This window comes from Theropithecus gelada, chromosome 1 (genome assembly GCF_003255815.1).
Source record: "Theropithecus gelada isolate Dixy chromosome 1, Tgel_1.0, whole genome shotgun sequence".
NCBI lineage: Eukaryota > Metazoa > Chordata > Mammalia > Primates > Cercopithecidae > Theropithecus > Theropithecus gelada.
Window position 1 is genome coordinate 47,434,462 of NC_037668.1, and position 26,474 is coordinate 47,460,935.

At 42.1% G+C, this 26,474-nt stretch overlaps 1 protein-coding gene across 1 annotated transcript; it reads left to right on the plus strand.

The window, feature by feature from the left end:
* Positions 1–26,046, plus strand: OTUD3 (OTU deubiquitinase 3). The gene is made up of 8 exons (XM_025354340.1): positions 1–331; positions 7,968–8,116; positions 11,937–12,049; positions 15,108–15,230; positions 22,325–22,456; positions 23,037–23,133; positions 24,551–24,735; positions 25,685–26,046. The coding sequence occupies exons 1-8, from the start codon at positions 114–116 to the stop codon at positions 25,859–25,861; spliced, it is 1,194 nt and encodes a 397-aa protein (XP_025210125.1). The 5' UTR covers positions 1–113; the 3' UTR covers positions 25,862–26,046.
* Positions 26,047–26,474: the final 428 nt, after the last annotated feature.

Below are 26,474 nucleotides of genomic sequence, written 5' to 3' on the forward strand. Positions count from 1 at the left end.
TCGTCGTCGCCGGGCTCCGTTGCCCGCGCTGTTTTGCGTTCTTGAGGCTTGAGGCGGCCGCTGGGGGGTCCTGTGGCTTTCCCTCCTGCCGCTGGGGACTGCAGGCTAAGGCCATGTCCCGAAAGCAGGCGGCGAAGAGCCGGCCGGGCAGCGGCAGCCGGAAAGCCGAGGCCGAGCGCAAGCGGGACGAGCGGGCGGCTCGCCGGGCCCTGGCCAAGGAGCGGCGGAACCGGCCGGAGTCCGGCGGCGGTGGCTGCGAGGAGGAGTTCGTCAGCTTCGCCAACCAGCTGCAGGCCCTGGGACTGAAGCTGCGGGAGGTGCCGGGGGACGGGTGAGGCGGGCCGGGAGCGAGGGAGGCGGCGCCGGGGGACGCGCCGGGCTCGGCTTGGCGACCGTCACCCGCTCGCGTCCATCCATTCATTCGGGCTGCCCGGGCGCCTCCCGCGAGCCAGCCACGCTCCGAGTGCAGGGCGTCCAGCTGCGAGCGAGGCGGACAAGCCTCTCGCCCCGAGACGCTCGCGGTGATCCCAGAGGGTCCTAATCATGGCAGACGCCGCGAGCGAAATAGAAAGTGGGTCCTGAGACAGTATACGGGAGCAGAGTCACTGGGTTGTGGCCAGGAAGGGCTCTCTGAAAGGTGACATTTAAGCTGAGTTCTGAAGGAATGAGATGGAGCCAGGCATTGGAAAAACAGTCATCATGAGGATAAGACCGATCGAAGGAGTTTGAGTAAGCCCCGCTTGGTAGAACGCTTTGCCTCCTTTGAGTCCTTGGTGGTTGGGTGATGCCCCCATTTACATTTGTGAAATTAGGTCGCCTGTTGTTTACTGAGCTGAAGGCAGCTTCTCTAATTCCTGCTTCCATGGGCCTCAGTTTCTCTGTAAGCAAAGGTGCTTACCCAAGCCTTCATGGGACTTAGACTGAATCCAGGTCCAGCTTTCTTTAGGGAATGCGGAGGGAGAGAGTGGGGAGGAGGAAGAAAATTACCTTCAAGAAAGAGGATATGCTCCGGGAACATGGATGGAAGAAGGAAAAGGGTCAGGAAGAGAGGAGAACTGTGAGCATCCCCATTGCAGGGGCAGGTAAAAGGTTATCTGGTTGTCAGCTGTGTCACTTTGGAAGACGGAGTGTTAATAACAGCCTGGCTTTTGTTTTTTTCCTCCCAGTATTTGAGTGCTCAGGTCCTGCAGAGGGAAGACTAAAATGAAATTAAAGACCATACGGAATTGCCTTAGTTCATTATTATTGTTGATTTGTAGAGACGGGGATTTTGCTATGTTGCCCAGGCTGGTCTCGAACTCCTGGCTTCAAGCGATCCTCCTGTCTCGGCCTCCCAAAGTGCGGACATTACAGGCATGAGCTACCACCCCCAGCCAGGAATTGCTTTAGATACTAACTGCAGAAGAAGGTGTTTTAAAAAATTTCACATTACATTGCAGCTTATTGATCAAGACCGAACTGGTCCTATTTCCCTTTCCCACCGTTCCTATATATGCTCATTGCTTCAGGCAAAAAGAGGTCACCACACTTTGCTGCGTTGCTGTTTTTGCTTAAGATGCAGTTGGAACTTGATTACATTTATTCACCATCATCTGGCATAGTGCTTGGTACATGGAAGGCAGGCAGTACATTTTTGCTGAATGAAATATAAAAATAATAGAGGGAGACCAGCTAGCCTAAGCATAAGCACAAGATACTGTTATAGAAACAAAAATACCATTTTTATACAGTGGAATTGCTGTGGAACATGGGGGCTTTTCCTTGCAAATGATTGAATTGTTTGTGTCTGCTGTGCTGGATGTAGTATTCTCAATGTCAGGGTGCCCGGAAAACTTAAGTACTCAATAGAAGGTTACTTAGGAGGAGGAATCAGCACAAGGAGTTGTAAATTCTTGAGCCGGCTTTCATAAGGTTATGGGAAACTTTGGGGGTATTACTTCTCTCTATCCCCACACCCCCATACACACACAGCTTACTTCTCAAGTTAATTCAGCACGCCTTAAGTAAGGTGCTGGGAATATGTTGATGACTAAGATAGTTAAGGACTTTATAGCCGAAGGTAGAAACATGTAACAGTGGGTCTCAGCTTTTTTGATGTTAAGATCTCTTGGAATTCTTAAAAATTATTGAGAAACTCAAATAGCTTCTTTATATGGGTTATAGCTATGAGTATTTACTATATTAGAAAGTAAAACAAAGTTTTAAAACACAAGAATACACACACATTCCATTAGCGATCGGAGTGATAACTTCATGCATCAGGTAGCCTCTGGAAAACTCCACTGTGCACTTGCGAGAGAATGAGAATGAAAAAGGTACATTACATCTTAGTTTTGAACTCATGGATACTCTGAAAGCATATCAGAGACCTTCCCACATCTCCTGTCCCTTGGGCCACACTTTGAGAACAGATGATACAAATAATTAAAATATAGTTTGATATATTTTTATTAACAGTGACTGATTATAATGGTACTATTGAGAAGGAAAAGGCAGTAGCCTCTGAATTGGCCAGGAAGGCCTTCTCATTCATTCGGTAAATACTCATTGAATTCACTGCTAGCTGCCTCTCAGAGGATGTCATAGTCTGGGTCATGAAGGACCAATAGGAGTACACCAAGAGAACATTCCCATCTGAGGAGGAGTGTATACAGAGGCACAAGGACGCGATGTTTTTGGGAGATCTACGGGTTGTTCAGGGTGACAGTAGTGTAGGGCACAAGGGTAGAAGTAACAGGCAATGAAGCTCCAGAGACCAGCTGGACTGGAGTGCTCATGTCTCTCTTCCAAGGTCCCTGTTCTTCAGACAGTGTTGGATAAAATGATCATATTTCCTCTTGTGTGGGCTTCATGGAGCTAAGCACCTTGTGTTCACAAGTCCTTCACATGAGTTCCATTAGCTGGACTGTGGTTCAGCCCTCGTCAGTATCATAGTCCCTTCAAATGTGGTGATGACAGATTTTATCACTGCGAGGGATGGTGTTTCCTGTGTATGTGATGGGCTGGCAGGTGTCAACAGATTCTTCTCCCCGCCCCCCAGACAGAGTCTTGCTCTGTCACCCAGGCTGGAGTGCAGTGGCACGATCTCGGTTCATTGCAGTCTCCACCTCCTGGGTTCAAGTAATTCTCCTGCCTCGGCCTCCTGAGTAGCTGGGGTTACAGGCACCCTCCACCACACCTGGCTAATTTGTTTGTATTTTTAGTAGAGATGGGGTTTCACCATGTTGGCCAGGCTGGTCTTGAACTCCTGACCTCATGATCCACCCGCCTCGGCCTCCCAAAGTGCTGGGATTACAGACGTGAGCCACCGCGCCCAGCCAACAGATTGTTTTATTAATATTTATTAAGGACTCAGGGTGAAATACAATGAAGTTAAAGACTATTAAAAAAATAGTTGACATCTCTAACGTTCCCTCTTTTCATTCAGATGTGATTACAATCTGGAGTAGCCTGATAGAGTATCTGTGGGCATGTTCATTGTTGGCAGTATGGTACCTGTAGCATTCTGGAACCCAAGGGGATTTAGGGATGAATTAGCCAATATCCTGTAATATAGCCTTTACATGGGTTGAGTCAGCTTAGCATAGATTAATCAGGGAGCTACTTAGAGGGTTTTGTAGTGCTTCCTGGACCAGCTTCATATCTGGCGTGTTTTCTGAAAGGTGGACCCACATAAATTGGATTCATTTTTCAAAGCAAGAAAGAAGCAGTTTAACCTTGATGTTGTCCTTAAAAACATGATTGGCTGTAGTGTGAAAAGAATGTATAACTCTATTTATTAGGCCACACAGTATTAACATCCCTCTGAACTACATCTAGTTGTGTCTTACTAAATGTAGTTCTGAGTTACGTTACTCATTAGCAGTGTTCTAAAACGGAAACACGGAAGAATCACTAATTTTAGCTATTTATCTGTTACTAACAAGTAGTTTATTTTTTAATTTTAGTTTTGTTTTTAATATTGTAGGATCACAGTAGTAGAAGGGCATTCACACATCATGTCGTCTAGTTAGTGCCTGTGTCACCTGAACGGCACTGCCATCTTTTGTGCCTCACTCAGTGGTTTTCAGTTGGGTGCCATGCTAGAATATCTGGGGAGGAACTTTTGAAACAGTTCAGGGCCTGGGCTCTCCCCTAGATCAACTACATCAGAATCTTAGAGTGGGGCCTGGTTATTGATGTTTTTTTTTAAAAAGAATTTTACAGATGATTCTTATATGCATCCATAATTGAGAGTGACTGATTTAGAGTCTAGATTCTTGACTAGTGTTTCTCAAACTTCAGCATGCAACATAAGCACCTGGAGTGCTAGGGAAAACACCTGGAAGGGCTACATTGCTGGGCCCCAACCCCAGAATGCCTGATTGAGTAGGCCTGGGCGGGCCCCAGAATTTTCATTTCTAACAAGTGCCCTGGGGATGCTGATGCTCCTAGTCAGGGAACACACGTTGAGAATCAGTGAGCTAGATCAGTGCTGTCTAGTGAAAACAGAATGTGAACCACCTATGTGATATTAAAATTTTTCCAGTAACCACATTAAAAAGAAACAGGTGAAATGAATTTTAGTATATTTTATTTAAGCTATTATATGTAAAATATTACTATTTTGACATACAATTCTATAAAAAATTATTAATGATCTCTCATATTTTCTTTTTCTTTGGAGACAGAGTTCACTCTTGTTGCCCAGGCTGGAATGCATGATCTCGGCTCACCGCAACCTCTGCCTCCCAGGTTCAAGCTACTCTCCTGCGTGTCAGCCTCCCGAATAGCTGGGATTACAGGCATGCGCCACCACACCCAGCTAATTTTGTATTTTTAGTAGAGATGGGTTTTTCCATGTTGGTCAGGCTGGTTTCAAACTCCTGACCTCAGGTGATCTGCCCGCCTTGGCCTCCCAAAGTGCTGGGATTACAGGCGTAAGCCACTGTGCCCAGCCAATGATCTCTCATATTTTTTTATATGACCTCTTCAGAATCTAGTATTTTACACAGATAGCACACCTCACTGTGGATTAGCCACGGCAGGTGCTCAGTATACGGCAGGTGCTCAGTAGTCACATGCGGTTAGCAACCCCTATTAAAACAACACACATCTAGACAATTGCTGTGTATTGCTAGTTATAGAAATTGGCAAAATCCTGAGTCTATATAGTCTACCTCTATAGAGCTAAGGTGAAATTACCTTTTATTTGCCAAAATCTATGTCTCTGTAGGAGCTTCCAGGTTTTAGTTTTATTATACAGGTATAATTTTAATTTCACATGACAGTTGGAGGTATTGATCATGTCCCCCTGAGCCTTCTTTAGGCCAAACATCACTAGTCGTTCTTCATAGTGTATTTAAAACCACATCATCTTATCTGAACACGTCTCTCTCAAAATACAGTAGCTAGAATGGTACCCAGGACCCTAACTGTGGTCTGACCTCAAATAATAAAACCTCCTCCTTTTCCACATATTTACTATTATGACTGCAGCCTAGAGAGCACATTAGGTTTTTTGGTGCGTGTGTTGCAATATCGTCTAATACTAAATTATTGCGCACTCAAAACATTTGCATGCTCTTTATGTAATTAGTTGTTTTTGTGAACTCAAATGCAAGACCTGCCTTATATCCCTATAACACAGTGGTTCTCAAATGGGTGGTTTTGCCCTCCAGGGGACATTTGACAATGTCTAGAGACATTTTTGGTTGTCACAGCTGATGGGGAGGGAGGTAGTGATGTTCTACTGGCAGCTAATGGCAGCGGCCAAGTGTTCTCCTAAACTTCCTACAGTGCACAGGAAGCCTCCCACAACAAAAAAATGATCCTGGAATGCCAATAGTGTGGAGATTGAGAAGCCTTGCTGTAGGTAATGGTGAGATTGTGAACTCAGAAGTGGCCCAGATCTCATAGAGGCCCTTTGGGCAACGGTGCTTTGTTCTCATGAGTTTCTTGAGAGCTCTTGTTGGGCTCCCCTAGGGAAACCCAGGTCACTGGAGTGTTTGTTCATTACCTTGTAATCTTGTCAGAAGAGGAAGTGATTTGTCTATTTTGACTTGTTTTTGGTGAGCTCAAAGAAAGTTTGGTAAGTATAGAAAAGCATATTAAAAAATGTAACAGTTACTCTTAAATATTACCTTTAATTGTACTACCTAGGGGTAACTATGGCTATTATTTTGGTGTTGACATTGGAGTGAGAGCCATGTTATTTGGACTTGGATCCTGGGCCTACCACTTACTAGTTTTTTGACCTTGGGCAGGTTTCCCGTGAGGAACGGTAATAGGACCTTTCTCAGAGTTGTGAGGACTAAACATGTTTAATACATACATTGTGTTTAGAACAGTCCCTGGCACATTGTAAAAACTATTTAAGTGATTGTTTCTGTGTGTTTTCTTGGCATACGTTTGTGTGTGTTTCTGTCTGTGTATGTATATAGCGTACAGATGAGTATGGTTGAGCTCATGTGGCATATACATACAGTTTTACACCTTTTTTGGAGAACATTTGCTCATGTTATTAAAAGTTCTTACCATGCGACTGTAGAATACCATGAATTTTGGTACATTAAATGTAAAATAACTACATAAATTTGTGATAAATCACATCTCTTAAACTAAATTCAAGAATAGACTAGTGGTGGCAGATACTGATTAAGAAAAATTGGAGAGAAAAGCTTGACATTTAAATTGTTTTATCGATTAGCTTACTTTTCCCCGTGGTTAAAAAAAGACTACCATTGTCAGATTTTAGCAAGACACCTCAGTCTAGCCTATAGAACTCTATATTCCATTCCTTCTGGAATGTGGTCTTAGATTGTTGGAAAGCTTCTTGGTTTTTAATTTATAGAATCTGTCTTAATTCTCCCTTCTCCTGCAAAAAAAAAAAAAAAAAAAAAAAAAAGTATATATTCTTATACATTAGAAGAGATTCCAGCCTTTCTATAGCTTTCTGTTGAAAATACACTTTTCTGAGTTGAAAAAAAAAAAACCCTTTTTTCCTACACATTTAGACATGAAATCTTTCTGAAAGTGATGAGTTTATATTTTGGAATCACAGTGTCATAGTTTTTCATTTGGAAGAGTAAACAGTTGGGTGTAAAACTGGGCAACTGTTTGGCTTCAGAATTGTTTATTTCCATAGTTTTAAGGATACCAGATTGTGTTTGTCTTGTTTGAGTCTCTGTGTATCTAAGCCTCTGTGTTTGTGATAATTTGGAATTTAGAAGCCTTTGAGGGATTTGAAAGTAAAGATAACTCTTACAGTTTATTACCAGTATTTTAATTTTAGAGAAACAAAATATGGTGTTTAAAGTTTTCATTTGGCAGGAATAACAATGGCATTGTTGCTCCCTGGGTGATCAGTGAGGAGGCGAGGAGGAAGTGTCTTTCCATAGTACAACTGTTTGTTGTCCAAGTGCTTTCCTTCTCATGACTTTCTCCACTGTGTTCTTAGGACTCAAACAGAGTATTGTTCAGTTGTTAGTATCGGGAGCTTGACAAATTGCTATTTTTTGGGTACTGTTTGTTAAATGAATGATTACTTAGCTGGGCAGCTGTAGTGGAACTTGTTTTAGAAAAGAGGCTCTAGATAGGACATCATTTTGGAAGAGGATCTGCAAATCATAGCCCTTAGGCATGGAATGACCTGTAAGGTCTGGACCTTGTAGTCAGGTGGTTAGTGTATCACCGGCTCCACTTGTTGAAGCAGCTGAGGCCCAGGGAAGTTTAATGACTCTCCTGAGTCAGCTAGCTGGTACATGGGGAATAGAATCCTTGTTTGCTGCCTGTCAATAAGGTAATGTGGTTGAATATGCCCTGGTGCTGTCCCCCGTGGTCTTGGAAGAATCCTGGACTGTTAGAGTTGAGTCTTCACTTCTGTGTGCCCAAAATATTTCCATGGATGATCTGGCATGAAGCGTCATTGTTTTAGATGAACTGAGTTCATTTTTGAAAGGTCTTGACTCATGTTGTTGTTTTGACAGCAATTGCTTGTTCAGAGCTCTTGGTGATCAATTGGAGGGACACTCACGAAATCATCTCAAGCACAGACAGGAGACAGTGGACTACATGATAAAGCAACGGGAAGATTTTGAACCCTTTGTAGAAGATGACATTCCTTTTGAGAAGCATGGTAGGTTCACTGTGGAACATTGGGTCCTTCAGGAGTAATGCATTGGGTAATTAAGTCCACTGGCATCCTCCACCCTCCCAGCCAAGGGTTTGATTATATAAATCACGACATTCATTTATTCAGCAAATAATTGTTTGCCTACTTGGTCGGCAGCAGCATGCTAGGTAGCTGGAGATCAGTAGGTTTAGCGGTATATGCCCTTAATAAACATGATGATGTTAATTGACCTGAAAAGCGATTCATGACTTCTTCCTCAGTGGGCTGGGAACAGCAGGCTATGACATAGCTTGTATAGATTGATCCTATTTTTAAAAGGTATACAGACACAGCAGGAAAAGTCTGGAAAGATACTGTTTGTTAATTCTTAGCTTCACTTATTTTTCAGAAATTACTCATTCTCTTTAAACTTTTATAGAAGGGAGATAATAATAGCATCTATCTCATAGGGTTTTTGGTGAAGATTAAATTAGATAACAAAATTAAAATAAGCCCTTAGTAAGCGTTAGCCATCTGGGGATCGTGGGACTATGGTATTTTAAATTGTCTTCTCTAGACTTTTTCTGACTTTTAGATGATCATGTATTACTTTTAAAATTAGAAAAACCAATAAAATCATGTTAATTTCTCACCAAAACCCCAAACACAATCTGTTTTCTTTGAGGCAAATCAGTTAGTGATTTTAGTTGGTTCCTGTTTAATAGGCATAGATCTTACAGAAAATGCATATGAACTTGTAAACTTTAATTTCAACAAATATTTACTGAGAATCTACTGTGCTCGCTGCTGATATGTTTTACAAATGGCATTTTCATCACAGGGCTCATAGTCTTTTCTGTCTGTTGTCAGGAAAGGGGATTGATCTTTTTATTTTAGCGAGCTAACTCTGGAGGCCATGCCGAGAATTGATGGGGAGGGAGACTGAGCAGGGAAACTAGTTAGAAGGTCTCCACACTGGCCAGATGGGAGTAGAGGAGGTCTCCATCACGGCAGCTACTGAGGATAGTGAGTAAGGCCCAAACCAAGCCACACTTTGGCAGTGTAATTGACAGGACACATTGGAGGTGAGGAGGATAGAGGGAGGAGACGAGTGATTCTGAAGTTCCTGCTTAGGGAATGGGTAGATGACTGTACCGTTAGCAAGAGAGAGGGCAGCAGGAGGGGAACATTTGGGAGAAAAGCTATCAGTGATCCCAAAACCTTTCCCATTCCTCACTAGGAAAGAACTTACTCAGTAGGCACCAGACATGGAGCAACCAAACTTCCAGTGGGTGGTTTGTACCAGTCACTGAGTTCAGATGGTCTCTCTTCCTGGAATTACTTTTTGGTTATCAGATAGACATAGTTTACTGGATAGTCAGCAGTTTACAAATTAAATGTATGTATATGGGACAAATTTTGTAGTTTAGTGCTGTATGAAATGAATTGTGTCATTAATCCTGTGAAAACATCATTTTGGATGAAATGAGTTTTTAATTTGTGATGTGAAACTCCACTTTGAACACTGTCAGTGAAGATCACATGGTGGATTTGGGAGTGTTACAGGATAGGGAACTCAGATCTTCAGTTGCCAATGTGATAGTCACTGTAGATGAACAGTGGAAAGGTGTTTTCTTGAAATGGCACTATGCATACCTGTTGCTTGGAGCTGCTTAAGAATTTGAGCATCACAGAAGTAAGACGTCACTTTGACGGCCAGAGCAGAAATGAAAAGAAACGTGGAAGTCTGCACATTGTCGTTGTGTGTCAGTTGAAGGCTTGGCTTATTACATTGATCAGTCTTGAGTCAGCGTTACCTGTTTTTAATGTCAGTATGCCTACCTTGTTGTACTGTGAGATTCTCGAGCAGGGACTGTGTGTCTTTGTTTTGCGGTGTGGCAGTGCCCGGCATCTGGTAGGCATTCATAAAGTATTTGTTGAGTGAATAAATGAATGGTTCACTAGACTATTGAGGACCTCATCAGCCTTGCATCTGGCTGTATCTTTAGGCTTATTCTTTTCTTTTAGACTGTGGCTTCAGAGAATCAGCAACATGTTTCCCCCAACTGTACAGATATCCAGATCAGAACCTGAGTATCTTAATGTTTATCTTCCTCTCTCTTCATACCCCTTCATTACATCTTATCACTCTACTTCAGTAGTTTTTCTTTCACTGCTACTGCCCCATAAAATCAGACCTCTGTGGCCATTTGCTTAGATCTCCTGAATACTGTTTGGTATCGTCGTCTCTTGATTCCCTCACTCTGTTTTCTACATAACAGCCAGAGTGAGATCTAAATGTGTTTTTCCTCTGTCTAAAACCTGTTGGTGACTCCCCTGTTGACCTCAGGATAGAGCCCAGACTTTTTAGTTCTTCATGATCTGGGATTTTCTTATTTCTATGTCCTCATCTCTTGCCATTCCCCCCAGCGTTTTCTCACTTCCTCCACCTCTCCATCTCAGCATTCTCAGTTCCTGCCATACTAGAGTTTTCTCTCTCTCTCTCTCTCTCTCTCTCACATCTGTCTCTCCTCTACTTAGAACATCATCCATTTCTCCTGTCTTAACTCCTCCTTGTGCTTTGGGTATTAACTTAGTTGTCTCAGTTGAGAAGCTCCTCCGATACACCTTACCTCCCCCTCCTCAATTCCTCAATTCTTGTATCACCTGGAGTTAGCCAAACTGTAGGGTTTGAGAGCACAGTCCTTGCATGACTTCCCTCAACTTTTGGTACCATCTACAAGTTGGGGTCTCCCAGAACCTCCCTTAGATTCCGTAATATGGTAGTAGGACTCACAGAACTCACTGAAAGCTATCATGCTAACAGTTGTGGTTTGTTACAGGGAAAGGATACAGATCAATACTACTAGCCAAAGGAAGAGATGCATAGGGCAATCTGGAAGGGTTCCAGACACGAAGCTTCTGTTGTCCTCAGGGCATATTCTCATGGCATCTGTGTGTGACAGTACACACAGAATATTGTCACCTGGGGAAGCTTACCCCAACTTTGGTGTTCAGAGGCTTTTGCTTATTGATTTATTGTCTAAGTGGTTGAACTCAGTCTCCCCTCTCACCCTATCACCACCACAAAGGTCTGATGCCGGATGTGGTGGAGGGGCCCATCATGAATAACGGATACTCTCATCACCTTTGGGAATTCCAGAGGTTTAGAAGTGACCTCCCAGGAGCCCAGCATAAAGGCCAGACCTCTCTTTGGGCACGGCCAAATTCTTACTGTACATGCCCTTCCCGAAGCACTTGTGCATCGTTAGTGCCTGTCTTGTTTGCCCCTCACTGGTTGTGAACTCTGTGAGGGCAAATTGATGGAGTGGCTGAGAGCCAGGACCTTGGCATTGGGCTGCCTAGGTGAAACCTCAGCTCCACTGTGTACCAGCTCTTTGACCTTGGCGCAGTTTTCAGCTATTTTGCATCTGAGTTTCGTCATGTATAAAATGGTGTGTATAATAGTAGTTGTCTATGAGACGTGATTAGACCAGTGCTTGACACATAGTAACCATTCAGTAATGCAAGCTGCTAAGATTGCTGTGTTGATTGGTATGTTCCCAGTGCCTTTTATTGAGTTAGCATATTGGAAGTAATCAGTAAACATTTATTGAAGGAAGAAATAAATGGATCTTTACTTTATGAATGACTAGTGTTCTTCTCAGTAGCAGTCTTTGTATTGTTCAACTAGCTGAATTCCTAGATTCTGACAAAGTTAATGGACTTTTCCAGATCTTTATCCTTGTTTCTCATTATTTGGAACTCAGTAAATACCAAAGCATGTTTGCATTTGGATTTTTCCACTATAAAGACATCGTTTTTCTCTCCTATTTCCATGCAGTGGCCAGTTTGGCAAAGCCTGGTACTTTTGCTGGCAATGATGCAATTGTAGCCTTTGCAAGAAATCATCAGTTGAATGTAGTGATTCATCAACTTAATGCCCCTTTGTGGCAGGTAGGTCACCTGTTTAAACATTTATCTTAAGCTCTTGTTTCTAAATCAGTTTTGGGAATATCCGAAGATGATGGGGCTTGACCTGTGAACATGGAATTATGCAGAGTGACTGGACTGTGAGCCTAACCAAAGACAATATTGTTGTGGTGGCTCAGAAGTAATCCCTGTGCTATGTACAAATGGAGTCCAGAGTATAATTTAGAAATCTTTTAAAATGCTATACATATTCAACAGTCAGCTAATTGGGCAGGTTGGGGACAGAGAACCTAGTGTGGAAACACAGGCCACCACCCCCTAAAGTCAGTGCTGCTTATTGCTTTGTACCTCAGCTCCTAAAGACTGAGCATGTGGTTTCTGTTAATTCCCCACCCACCCTGCCCTGCTCCACCACTCCCCGATTTCTCACTTTTACTAATTAAAAAGTTAAAATACAGTACTTGTAGAAAAGTTAGAAAATTGAAAAAGCTCATAAAGGGAAAAAATTTTATTAAAAATTACATTTAAAATTTTATTGAATCACCCAGAGAGAGATTGCTGTTAATGTTTTAGTGAGTATTCCTGTCATTCACACGCACTTAGCTATAAAAACATTGATACATAACTGGAAAGGAACATACCACAATGTTTTTACACACTTTTAAAACACACACACATGTATCCATATCCACATACATATGGACACTTCCGTGTTATTAGCATAAAGGTAACAGTGCCCTTTTTTTCATATGATACCTGCATATATTCCTTTGTAAATTGCTCCGTCAGTCTTTGCTGATTAAAAATAGGTTTATAGGGATATAATTTACACGTAGCAAACTTCATCCTCTTCCAAGTGTACAGTTCTGTGTGTTTTGACAAACAGTCATGTAACCACCACTACTATCAACACACAGACTACTGTGGAAAAAGTCACTTCCCCGCTCTTTGTACCTTGTAGTCACTGGCCCCCTCCCCCAATACCCAGCCTCTTGTAGCCCATTCTCTGATTTGTCCTTATAGCTTTGCTTTTCCAGAATGTCGTATTAAAGAATGCAGCCTTTTGTCCCTGGCACAGTGTCCTTTTAACAAAATTATGCTACAACAAAATAAGATACTCCAGGGAAGGTGAGAAATTTTACCTTATGGGGATAGAATGAGCAGGAGTGAAACAGTATCTGCTTGTGTTCTTTGGGGCAGTGTTGCGGATGTCCTGACATCAGGATACCAGATAGAGCTATCATATTTTCCATGGGGCTCTCTTTTCTAAGGGTGATGTTTGAGCAAGAATACTGGTTACTCCTTTGTTCTATTTTTTGTCATTAAACTTACACTGTTTTGCAGAAGTTATCAAAACCATTTGAATACCCAACATAATGACCCTCACCTTGAAGGAGAATACTCAGTACCAACTCCGTAATCAGCTTGCCTTTTCCTCCACTGATGACTTTTTTCCCAAAGTTTCTTAGTTAGCTAGGTAGTTGTGGAAGACAATTCTGCATAGGTAAAAATTTTTTTCAAATATATTTCTGTAGTGTTCTGTTTCATAAATTCCTGAACATTGAAAGTACATCTTCTTGAAATAAATTTACTAATATTTCCGTTGGATCCCCCTATGTCTTCCTACCCCAGTGAAGCATCTTGCAAAATTTAAGAACTGAAACTGCATTGGTTGCTACTGTCATGGTTATGAGCTCTTACGTTAATAAAGAGTAGGCTTACACTCTTACCATGGAGTTATTGAAACCTACATTTTTTTTCTGGTTATAATTGGAATATGTGTTCCTGTGAACAGTCTAGATGTATGTAACATAGAATGTGAAAGTCCTCTGTAATCTGCCCATGAAAGTCACAGTTAACAATTTGGTGAATATTCTTCCAGTTATGTTTTCTATTCATCTATGCTATTCATGTATATATATCATTATTATTAAGTATGTAAGTGCTTTAGGGATTATGTCATTCCAAGATTCTAATAAACTGTTTGCTTTCACATTGCTCTTCCTGGGAGACAAACGGTGCTCTCTGTTTTGTGTGTGTCTAAACCAGACTCTCTGCATTTGAGATCTACGTATTCTACTGGAAAAACCTTCCACAGTACTGACATCTAGACTTGTGTGCTTCCTGTCTGTTCCATGGCTTTTGCTTTGTTTTTAGACCATGGATACTGTTTAAATTAAGGGTAGTATCTTACTACCTGTGATTTTCAGTAAAAAGAATGTGCTGATGTTTTGGAGTTTAAACAAAGGAACCGTTACTGGGCTTTCTAAGGGACAAAGTCAGAACGAGAGTTTGTGTGGAGGTGGCGAGTTTTATTTGGGGTATGCCCAGACCTTAGGGCTTCTGTTCTGCACGACTCTAGGGAGCCCCATTCTTGTGCTGTGCGTCAGGGGGTTAGTTCACATAGAATACCTTGTGGTGGCGCCTCCAGGGTTGAGCAGTGCAGGCCATACTACTTCATGTAATTGTGCTTTGAAGTTGATGTAGGTGGGAGGTTTGGGTTTGTTGATAATGTTTCTCACATAGGTGGTTAACAGAAAATGCTATTTTCATTTTAATAAAAGGGGTGGATTTACCTTGAAGCTAATGAAGTGTCAGGCCACTCATTTCTAGGACTCCCTTTCTAGGTCTTGGGAGAGGTTCTACCAATTTTATATTTATAATTTTGCATTTTGTTTTTCTCAAAGAGAGCCTTCAAATAGTTAGGGCTTCAAGCTCAACAAATCTGGATCTGCCCCTAGGCTTTCCCCGTGGAAGGGGCTTGTGCATTAGTGGGGCTAAGAGGTAATCAAGCCTCTGAAGCTTAAGCTTATTTAACTTCATTGCAAGTCTGTCCCTGGTTTTTGAATTTCTTACATGGATTTATTTCCATAGAGTTACATATTAAATAAGCATATAGAAGCATACATGCGTAGGAAGGAGGTAGTTTGGAAATTGCTTGTGACATATTCCAGGCATGTTCCCAATTAGTGTCTGCATAGACCTGCTGACTGGGCTTCCTCAGCAGGCCAGGTGGGTGTTTCTCTCCAGAGATTGACAGTGTTCAGATCCTCACTAGCATGGCCCCTTCTTTTGTCTACAGATTCGTGGTACAGATAAAAGCAGCGTAAGGGAGTTACACATCGCATATCGGTATGGAGAGCACTACGACAGTGTTCGGAGGATCAATGACAACTCGGAGGCACCTGCACATCTCCAGACGGATGTGAGTGAGGCCTCGGTTTTCTCTCGTATTCTCAGCCCTGCAGGAAACAGGTCGAGAGCTGGATATTTGGCGCTAAAAACCCGTGATGTTTTTGTGGAAAGTTGGCGTTAAGAATCTGTGGGCCTGATTTTAAAAATATTTTTTATTTCTTAGTTTAGGTTAGAGTGATAGATAAAATTGCTTATTATTTTGCTTTTTCTGATAGTTGATAGTTATGATTGTGTGTGTATAAGATGCATGGAATTTTCAAATTATTTTTATGTTTTAAAATTAATCTACACTTTTTTTTTTTTGGAGACGGAGTTTCGCTTTTGTTGCCCAGGCTAGAGTGCAGTGGTGCGATCTCGGCTCACCACAACCTCCACCTCCCCGGTTCAAGTGATTCTCCTGCCTCAGCCTCCCGAGTAGCTGGGATTACAGGCATGCGCCACCACACCTGGCTAATTTTGTATATTTAGTAGAGACGAGGTTTCTCCATGTTGGTCAGGCCGGTCTCAAACTCCTGACCTCAGGTGATCTGCCCATCTTGGCCTCCCAAACCGCTGGGATTACAGGGGTGAGCCACCGTGCTTGGCCTAATCCATGCTGCTTATCTGAAATCTGAAAACTATAGTAAAGGTAGAGAAGAAAATAAAAAACACATAAAGTCAACTCAGCTACCTGAATGTACATTTTGTTAGTTTTGGTAGATTTATTTTCAGTCATTTAATGCATTAAAACACGGTTGACTTTGTATTTATATAGCTTTGTTTCCTGTTTTTAAAAATTAACATTATTGCAGAAACCTTTTCTCCTGTTTTTACACATGATCCAAAACCATTGTTTTTTAAACAGTTTTATTTATTTTTTGAGATAAGGTCTCGCTCTGTTGCCCAGGCTGAAGTGCAGTGGCACCATCACAGCTCACACCAGCAGCCTTGTCCACCTGGACTCCAGCGATCCTGCCACCTCAGCCTCCTGAGTAGCTAGGACTACAGGTGTGCACCACCATGCTTCGTTAATTTTTAAATTTTCTGTAGAGATGAAGTTTCACTATGTTGCCCAGGCTGCCCTCCAACTCCTGGGCTCAAGTGATCCTTGTACCTTGGCCTTCTAATGTGTTGGGATTACAGGTGTGAGCCATGGTGCCTGGCAATTTTAATTCTTGAATAGGTCATATTTGTCCATGGATTAGAATTCAAAATATATAATGGGATATATAGTGAAAGTCACTCTCCTACCCTTGTACTTCAGCCACATTGTTCTCCCTGGATGCAGTCAGTGGTATTAGTATATCATAAAATCTCCTATGGTTTACATATCAAGCAAATATATGTGTATGTGCACATATTCCACTTTTGCCATTTTTATACCCTCCCTACTACTAGTTGTAGCATCCGACACATCCCACACATACATCCTGCACTGTGCTTTTCAAATTCAATGTGTCTTGGGATTTAGTTCATGGTAGTACATAAGGAACTTCCTGTATCCTTTTTAAAGGCCACGTAGTGTCCTGTTCTATAGATGCATTATAATATTTTTGACCACTCACTTACCAATGGGCTTTTAGGTGGCTTCTAATCCTTTGCTATTACAAGCAATGTGCAGTACCTTTTATGTACCTCATTTCACACATGTATCTGTGGGACATATTCCTAGAAGGTCCTTGCCACATCAGAGGATGTTGATAGGTATTGTCAAATTACTTTCTAACAAGATTTCACCAGTTTAAGCTCCCACCTGCCGTATGTGGCTCTTTTCCTGCACGGTGCACTTTGTCAACATAGTGTTAACACATTTTTATTTATTTTTATTTTTTTTTTTTATTTTTTATTTTTTATTTTTTTTGAGACGGAGTCTCGCTCTGTAGCCCGGGCTGGAGTGCAGTGGCCGGATCTCAGCTCACTGCAAGCTCCGCCTCCCAGGTTTACGCCATTCTCCTGCCTCAGCCTCCCGAGTAGCTGGGACTGCAGGCGCCCGCCACCTCGCCTGGCTAGTTTTTTATATTTTTTTTAGTAGAGACGGGGTTTCACCGGGTTAGCCAGGATGGTCTCGATCTCCTGACCTTGTGATCCGCCCATCTCGGCCTCCCAAAGTGCTGGGATTACAGGCTTGAGCCACCACGCCCGGCCTGTTAACACATTTTTAAATCCTTTTCATTGTTAAGGGAAAAATTGTTTACTTAACCTAGTTTTAATTTGCGTTTCTCTTATTTATGCATCTTTTCCTGTGTTTAAGACATATTTCTATTTTCTTTTTTGTAAATGGTGTTCATTTTCTTTCCCCATTTTTTCCCTATTATGTTGTCTTAATGATTTTGGGGAGCTTTTTATGTATTAGGGAAATTAGCCTCTGTCTGTGGTATGAGTTGCAAATAGGTTTTCGCATTCTGTCATTTGTCTTTTTCTTTCTCCTGTGGTCTTTGCTATGAAAGAATTTTAGATATTTTCATGGTTAAATTTGTTAATGATTTTATTATATGCCCTTTGGATTTTGGGTCGTAACTAGGAAAGTCTTTCCCACTCTGAAGTTAAAAATAATTCTCCCGGCCGGGCGCGGTGGCTCACGCCTGTAATCCCAGCACTTTGGGAGGCCGAGGCGGGCGGATCACGAGGTCAGGAGATCGAGACCATCCTGGCTAACATGGTGAAACCCCGTCTCTACTAAAAATGCAAAAAATTAGCCGGGCGAGGCGGCGGGCGCCTGTAGTCCCAGCTACTCGGGAGGCTGAGGCAGGAGAATGGCGTGAACCCGGGAGGCGGAGCTTGCAGTGAGCCGAGATCGCGCCACTGCACTCCAGCCTGGGCGACTAAGCGAGACTCTGTCTCAAAAAAAAAAATAAAAAAAAAAAATAATAATAATTCTCCCATAGTTTATTCTAGTACTTTCATAGTTTCACTTTATTTATTTATTTTTTGAGACTGGGTCTCACTCTGTCGCTGAGGCTGGAGTGCAGTGCCATGATCATGTTTCACTGCGCCCTCAGCTTCCCAGGCTCAAGCGATCCTCCTGAGTAGTTGGGGCCACAGCTGTGCACCACTATGCCTGGCTAATTTTTTATTTTTTGTAGAGACAGGGTCTCACTTTGTTGCCCAGGCTGGTCTCTAACTCCTGGACTCAAGCAACCCTCCTGCCTCGACCACCCAAAGTGTTGAGATTGCAGGTGTGAGCCACTGCACCCAGCTTATAGTCTGACTTAAAAAAAAAATTAAATCTTGGCTTCTTTTGGAATTTATATTCATATAAGGGTGTGAGGCTATGGATCCAATTTTATATTTCCCTTGTGATTACCTAGTTGTACCGAAACCATTGATTAATTATACATCTTTTCTGCACTGATTTAAAATGCCACTGTCTTTCCATATACTCAATTCCCATATGTATTTGGGTCTATTCCGAGACATTTGGTTCTGGTCCACTGATCTCCCTGTTCACATGTTGATGCCTCATGGTTTTAGTTGGTATATTTTAAAATCTGGTAGCATTTTTCACTCATAATTAATTTTCTTTTTTAGCGTTTCCTTATATATTCTTGCCTTTTTTAAAAAAAACAAAATGAGGCCAGGCGCGGTGGTTCACGCCTGTAATCCCAGCACTTTGGGAGGCCGAGGCGGGCAGATCACGAGGTCAGGAGATCAAGACCATCCTGGCTAACATGGTGAAACCCTGTCTCTATTTTATACAAAAAATTAGCTGGGCGAGGTGGCGGGCGCCCGTAGTCCCAGCTACTTGGGAGGCTGAGGCAGGAGAATGGCGTGAACCTGGGAGGCGGAGCTTGCAGTGAGCAGAGTTGGTGCCACTGCACTCCAGGCTAGGTGACAGAACGAGACTCCGTCTCAAAAATAAACAAACAAATAAATAAATAATAAATGTTAGAATCAATGTGTCTAGTTCAAAAGAAATGCTATTAATTTTTTTTTTTTTTTTTTTTGAGACAGTCTCGTTCTGTTGCCCAGGCTGGAGTGCAGTGGTGCAATCTCACCTCACTGCAACCTCCGCCTCCCAGTTTCAAGCAATTCTTCTGCCTCAGCCTCCCAAGTAGCTGGTAGCTCGCCACCACCCTTGGCTAATTTTCATATTTTTAGTAGAGATAGGGTTTCACCACGTTGGCCAGGCTGGTCTTGAACTCCTGACCTCAAGTGATCTGCTCGCCTTGGTCTCCCAAAGTGCTGGGGTTACAGGTGTGAGCCACTGTGCCCGGCCCTATTAAGTTTTTTAAAATTGGAATCTCATTAAGTTAATAGAGTAATTTAAGGAAAAGCTGACATCTTTCTGATGTTGAGTCTTTTATTATTTAATTGACTTTGTGATCCATCGGAACATTTTCTTCATATAGATCTTGCCCATTTTTTGTTGAGTTTATTCTAAGGAGGTGTTTTGTGCTTTTTGTGTATTGTAAAGAGATCTTTTATATTTTCTAGTGGGTTATCATTTGTCTATGAGAGCTGTTAATTAACAAAATGTTAATTACATACTTAGGTATTCCACAGAACCCCTCTTTTTTTAAAAATTAAAGCAAAATTCCCATAACATAAAATTAATCATTTAAAAACATACAGTCCAGTGGTACTCAGTACATCCCCAGTGTTTGTTGTACAACCATGTCCTCGGTCTAGTCCCAAAATATTTTCATCACCCCAAAAAGAAAACCTCATGCCCATTAAGCAGTGACTCCCAATTCCCCCTGTCCCCTAGCAACCACCAGTTTGCCTTTCTTCTCTGTGAATTTGCCTATTCTGGACATTTTATGTAAATGGAATTATATGTGACTTTTTCTTTGTGGCTTCTTTCCTCAGTATGATGTTTTTGAGAGTCATTCATGGTGTAGCATGTATCAGTACTTCATTCTTTTTTTATGGCTGAATAATATTCCATTATATGGAGAGATGATTTTTTGTACATCTATTCATCTGTTAATGAGCGTTTAGGTTGTTCCCACCTTTTGGCTATAGTGCTGCTGTGAGTATTTGTGTACAGTATTTTTACAAATACCTATTTTCAGTCTTTTTGTATATACCTCGGAGTGGAATTGCTGGGTCATATGGTAAACCTAAATTGAACTTTTTGAGGAACTGCCAAACTGTTTTCCACAGCAGCTGCACTGTTTTTCTTGCCAGGCTTTGTTTTCTCTTCATCCTAACATTTTAGTTTTTTTCTTAAATGGTCATCCTACTTAGTATCTTAAAGTTTTTGTTTTTTGATACGGAGTCTTGCTCTGTCGCCCAGCCTGGAGTGCAGTGGCGTGATCTCGGCTCACTGCAAGCTCTGCCTCCTGGGTTTACGCCATTCTCCTGCCTCCGCCTCGCTGGTACTACAGGCACCTGCCACCACGCCCAGCTAATTTTTTGTATTTTTAGTGGAGATGGGGTTTCATCGTGTTAGCTGGGATTTCATCGTGTTAGCCAGGATGGTCTCTATCTCCTTACCTCGTGATCTGCCCACCTCGGCCTCCCAAAGTGCTGGGATTACAGGTGTGAGCCACCGCGCCTGGCCAGTATCTTAAAGTTTGGAATTGCATTTTCTTAATAGCTAATGACATTGAACGTCTTCTCATGTGCTTTTCAGCCATCTGTATATCTTTGGAAAAATGTCTATTCAAGTCTTTTGCCTATTTTTTAATTGGTTCTGCCTTGTTGTTTTTGAGTTGTAAGAGTTTTTAATATATGCTAGATGCTAGAGTCTTATCAGGTATATGATTTGCTGTAATTTTTTTGGTTTGCGGTAGTTTTTTTTGTTGATTCTCTTGTTTCAGTTACAGAATTATATCATTTACAAGGACAGATTACTTTTTTCTTTTTAATTTTATACTTATAATTTATTTTAGCTAATGGCTTTGGCTGTTACCTCCAAAATAGTGTTAAGTAATAACGGGCCGGGCGCGGTGGCTCAAGCCTGTAATCCCAGCACTTTGGGAGGCCGAGATGGGCAGATCACGAGGTCAGGAGATCGAGACCATCCTGGCTAACACGGTGAAACCCCGTCTCTACTAAAAAATACAAAAAAGTAGCCGGGCGAGGTGGCGGGCGCCTGTAGTCCCCGCTACTCGGGAGGCTGAGGCAGGAGAATGGCGTAAACCCGGGAGGCGGAGCTTGCAGTGAGCCGAGATCTGGCCACTGCACTCCAGCCTGGGCGGCAGAGCGAGACTCTGTCTCAAAAAAAAAAAAAAAAAAAAAAGTAATACCGGTGGGAGTGATGATTGTGTTTCTTCCTTTGGTGGGAATGAAGACATCATTCTGTGGATTTACAGTGGTTATTTAACCATACCCATACTATAAAGCCTTTCGGTGGTTTTGTTATTCACTAGTATAAGTAACACTGTTAGCCCTTTTACCTAAATCTTTTCTTTTCTTTTCTTTTCTTTTTCGAGACAAGGTCTAGCTCTGTTGCCCAGGCTGGAATGCAGTGGCGTGATCTCGGCTCACTGCAGCCTCTACCTCCTGGGCTCAAGCCATCCTCCCACCTCAGCCTCCTGAGTAGCTGGGACTACAAGTGCACGCCACCATGCCCAAAGAATTCTTTGTGTTTTTTTGTAGAGATGGGATGTCACTTTGTTGCCCAGGCTGGTTTTGAACTCCTGAGGTGAAGTGACCCACCCCATCAGCCCTCCAAAGTGCTGGAATTACAGGTGTGAGCCACTGCACCAGGACCATAAATCTTTTCTCTATTTGATATTATTTCCTTTGGCTAAATTTTAAAACTGAAACTACTGGGTCAAAGACTCCTGTAACTCTTTGTCAAATTCTTAGCGTTTAATTTTATAATAGAATGCTTTGTATTAACATTCCGAGGAATATACTGCACGTTGCTGGAGTCCACTATACTTTTACGTTCAAAAAATAGAGCTGTCTTTGCCCATTTACCTATCTCCCTGCATTAATGGGAAGCAGAAGAAGGTGGTTGAGCATCTACAGAGGGATGATTTTAGCTTTTCTGATGTAAGGCCCAGGGTGTAAAGGTCTCATGGATCCCAAGTGAACTGTTCTTTGTGGCTTTAGGATTTGGATTGACAAGTTTCCCTGGGTGCTTTTCGAGATTAGAGTGTCTTGTGTTGAAGATTGTGAACATAGTTTGATTCTCAACACAGTTCCCTGATTATTATTTGTTTCCTTTAGTTTCAGATGCTTCATCAAGATGAATCAAATAAAAGAGAAAAGATCAAGACAAAGGGAATGGACTCTGAAGACGACCTGAGAGACGAAGTAGAGGATGCTGTCCAGAAAGTTTGTAATGCAACTGGATGTTCAGTTAGTATTTCTGTCATGCAGGAATGATTTAGAAGCAAGTGTTGCTGTGCCTAGCTTACGTGTTGCTGTGCCTAGCTTACGTCTTAGTTTCGTAGGACCTCTCCAGCATATCAGCACCTTGTGGGGCCAAATAGGCCCATGAGATTTATAGTTCGATTAGCATATGTGGCTTAATGAGAGCTGTTTATTCATTTCCCTGTTGTTTGCTAGACTTCACCCAGTACTGCTCAAAGTTCTCAGGGAGTATGTGGATTTAATTTTTCCTGACTAGTGTTTACAGTAGTACAAATGCAGTTTTATACAGGGCGTTCATTTATAAATGTACATTAGATGGTTATTTCAAGGGACCAACCTTATTGAAAATTGACATTTTCTAAATGGAAAAGGTCCTGAAACCTTGTCTTAATTCTCACTATTACATCTTTATGTTTATGATTATTAATTCTCACTATTACATCTTTATGTTTATGATTATTCTCACTATTACATCTTTATGTTTATGATTATTGAAGTAGAGCTAGGCAGAAAAATATACTGAGAGTTTTGAAGTGATTTTTTTGTTTGTTTGTTTCTTGGATAGGATTTTAATTTAATAGTCCAGAATCTGGAAGCTGAAAATTATAATATTGAATCTGCAATAATTGCCATGCTTCAGATGAACCAAGGGAAGATAAATAGTAAGTCCATGACTGATATTTATAGGCCTTCAAAATGGTTGTGTTGGTAATTTTCCAAATACTTATTTTTAACCAAGTCACAGGTGGTAACTGTTCTGTCATTCATTTAGGAGTTGTTTATTGAGCATGTTCTGTATGCAGACATTTTTTACTAGGTCCTGGCCCTGCTTCAGGGGGAGTGTAGTTCAGGCGTGGAGGGTGGATGGTGGAGACAGGTAAACTGGTGTGATAGTACATAATGGGGTGGGAGTACAGGGTGCTGGGGGACGCGTCAGGGAAGAATTACCCTGTTTAGAAATAAGATGCCCTTAGAAGACCAAAATGATAACCAGAATTGCTTTCCTGGTGGAAATATTTAGATTTCTATTAACTTGTGATAATTTTGATTTTTTTTTTTTTAAAAACATGAACCGAGTTTAATTTTGTAACTCAGAGGAAAGAAACGAGATGTAAAGGCCTGGTGTGGTGGCTCACACCTGTAATCCCAGCACTTCGGGAGGCCGAGGCGGGCAGATCACGAGGTCAGGAGTTCGAGACCAGTCTGACGAACATGGTGAAACCCCGTCTCTACTGAAAATACAAAAATTAGCTGGGTGTGGTGGTGGGTGCCTGTAATCCCAGCTACTCAGGAGACTGAGGCAGGAGAATCGCTTGAACCTGGGAGGTGGCGGTTGCAGTGAGCTGGGGTCACACCACTGCACTCCAGCCTAGGCAACAGAGCGAGACTCTGTCTCAAAGAAAAGAGATGTAACATCTTATTACCTTCTCAAGTCATTTATTTAAAATGGTATCAATAAATACTGATTGCCAGATGTTACATGTCAGATACTGTTTCTGGCATCATAGTTCTCCATGTGACGAGGTATTTTATTATCCACTATGTATTGGCTGTACTTTTAGAAATCTGTAAGTAACTTGGTCTTTGAGACTTTAAACAGCACCCTCCAGTGATCTGTGCTGTTCAGTATAGTGTGTACCTGCCACTTGTGCAATGAGACTGGGGAGCTACATTTTAAATGTTTAGTTTTAATTTAAATGTAAATGGCCACATATAGCTAGTGGCTAATACATTGGACAGCACCGCTTTACAGCCTGTTTGTGTTCTCGGTTTTGGGTGCAAATGGAAGACTTTCCCGTAAAAATTCATGTTAAAACATAATTTATCTAAAAAGCACTCTGCTGTTGGGAAGCTGATCAAAAGGCTGGTCAGTGGGTTATGTTAACATTTATCTTCCCACTTTTACCAACTTTTTCTTCCTATGTTTCCCACTGTCTTGACATTAGAATTTGTCTCAAGGAAACTTACTTCCCCTGTGGCCAAAGTAGGGACCCAGGTAATTTTGGAATCATTAATACAGTAATCACCTGTGTAACTCTCTCAGGTTCTCAGTTTTAATGAAATATCTTTCTTTGGAAGATGCAGAAGAGAATCTTGAGCCCACTGGTCGAGTGCTGAAGCAGTGTGGCCCTTTATGGGAGGAGGGTGGCAGTGGTGCCAGAATCTTTGGAAATCAGGGCTTAAATGAAGGCAGCACCGAAAACAATAAGGCACGGGCCAGCCCAAGTGAAGAAAACAAAGCAAATAAAAACCAGCTCGCAAAGGTATGTAAGATGGGGTTGAAAGGGTAGGTGGTGGGCAGGTGTAATTCTGTGGCAGTGGTGGGAGCTTGAGATAATCTTATTTGTATTTTCCTTCTAATTTATAAGAGTAGTGTGGAAAATCTGGGGAATGCATAAAGATACGTCAAGAAGCAGAATGACCTCACTTACCCTGTTTGGTGTATGCAGTGACAATTGGAAGGAAATATACTCTGAAATTGTCCTCAGTGTACAAATGAAAAGCCTCCTTTTCCCACCTAACATTACTGTACGTGTGGGCTTTTCCCATGTTTATCCATGTTTTTTATAAATGCCATGATCTACAGTGAACACCTTTGTGTATAAATCTTTGGGGTTTTGCATAATTATCTTGGATAAAATCCTAGAAGAGGAATGAACAGGTTAAAGGTCATGAATACATGAATCTTTTAAAGGCTTCTGGTAAATTGTCAAGTGCTTTCCGGAAAGGTACATCTCCCTCCCTGCCCTTCACTTCCACAGGTAGTATGTGACATCTTCCATTTCACTGAATTTGGAATCATTTTAAAGATTTTCACCAAGAAGTTCTGAGCTCAAAATGCCACAGTGTACAAAGCCACAGCAGAGGCAAAGATGCAATAAGCTTCTGAGGATTTTGTCAGAATTACCTGGGGCATTAAATTATGTGGGGAAAAGTGTCCTCTGACACGTGTGTGTGTTACCTCTTGCTGGATGAGGGCTGATTTCTTTAAGGGAAGAATGGAATTGATTTTGTTTGCTAGTTCAACAAGGAAATATGAATTTAAATGTAAATTTGAGCAGCAGTGGACAGTAAATCATCTTTGGCATCTTAGATTGTTTTTCCCTGTTGCTGCTGAAAAGCAATCTGTGCCCTTTGCCACCATCTCCCTTCTAGCAGGTGGCAGCTTGAGCCTCCCTGCTGCCTACTCACCACCGCGGCCTTCTCTCTCAGGTCACAAACAAACAGAGGCGAGAACAGCAATGGCTGGAGAAGAAGAAGCGGCAGGAGGAGAGGCACCGCCACAAAGCCCTGGAGAGCAGAGGTAGCCACAGGGACAACAACAGAAGCGAAGCAGAGGCGAACACACAGGTCACCTTGGTGAAGACCTTTGCTGCTCTCAACATCTGACTCTGGCCTCTTGGGAGTTGTAAGAAGCGGCTGGAAAAGGATTGCTGTGTGCCAGACTTTCCAGCGAGGCCGTCCTTTTATGAAACGAAACACAACCAACAAAGCCCACACATGAGCTCCCACACTGAGTTAGTGTCCTTCGAGCTGCCTCTTTTTTTGTTCAAAGTTTTATTTTATTTTATTTTTTTTTTGAGACGGAGTCTCGCTGTGTCGCCCAGGCTGGAGTGCAGTGGCCGGATCTCAGCTCACTGCAAGCTCCGCCTCCCGGGTTTACGCCATTCTCCTGCCTCAGCCTCCCGAGTAGCTGGGACTACAGGCACCCGCCACCTCGCCCGGCTAGTTTTTTGTATTTTTTTAGTAGAGACGGGGTTTCACCATGTTCGCCAGGATGGTCTCGATCTCCTGACCTCGTGATCCGCCTGTCTCGGCCTCCCAAAGTGCTGGGATTACAGGCTTGAGCCACCGCGCCCGGCCTCAAAGTTTTATTAGTGATATGTTTTGTTTTATGAAAATGCAGTGAGGCCATTCATATTCTGTAATACAAAATTAAAATACTGAGTTTTAGGGTCAGATAGGTCAGAAAAAACCTGTTAAGTGGTGGCTTTATTTGCCC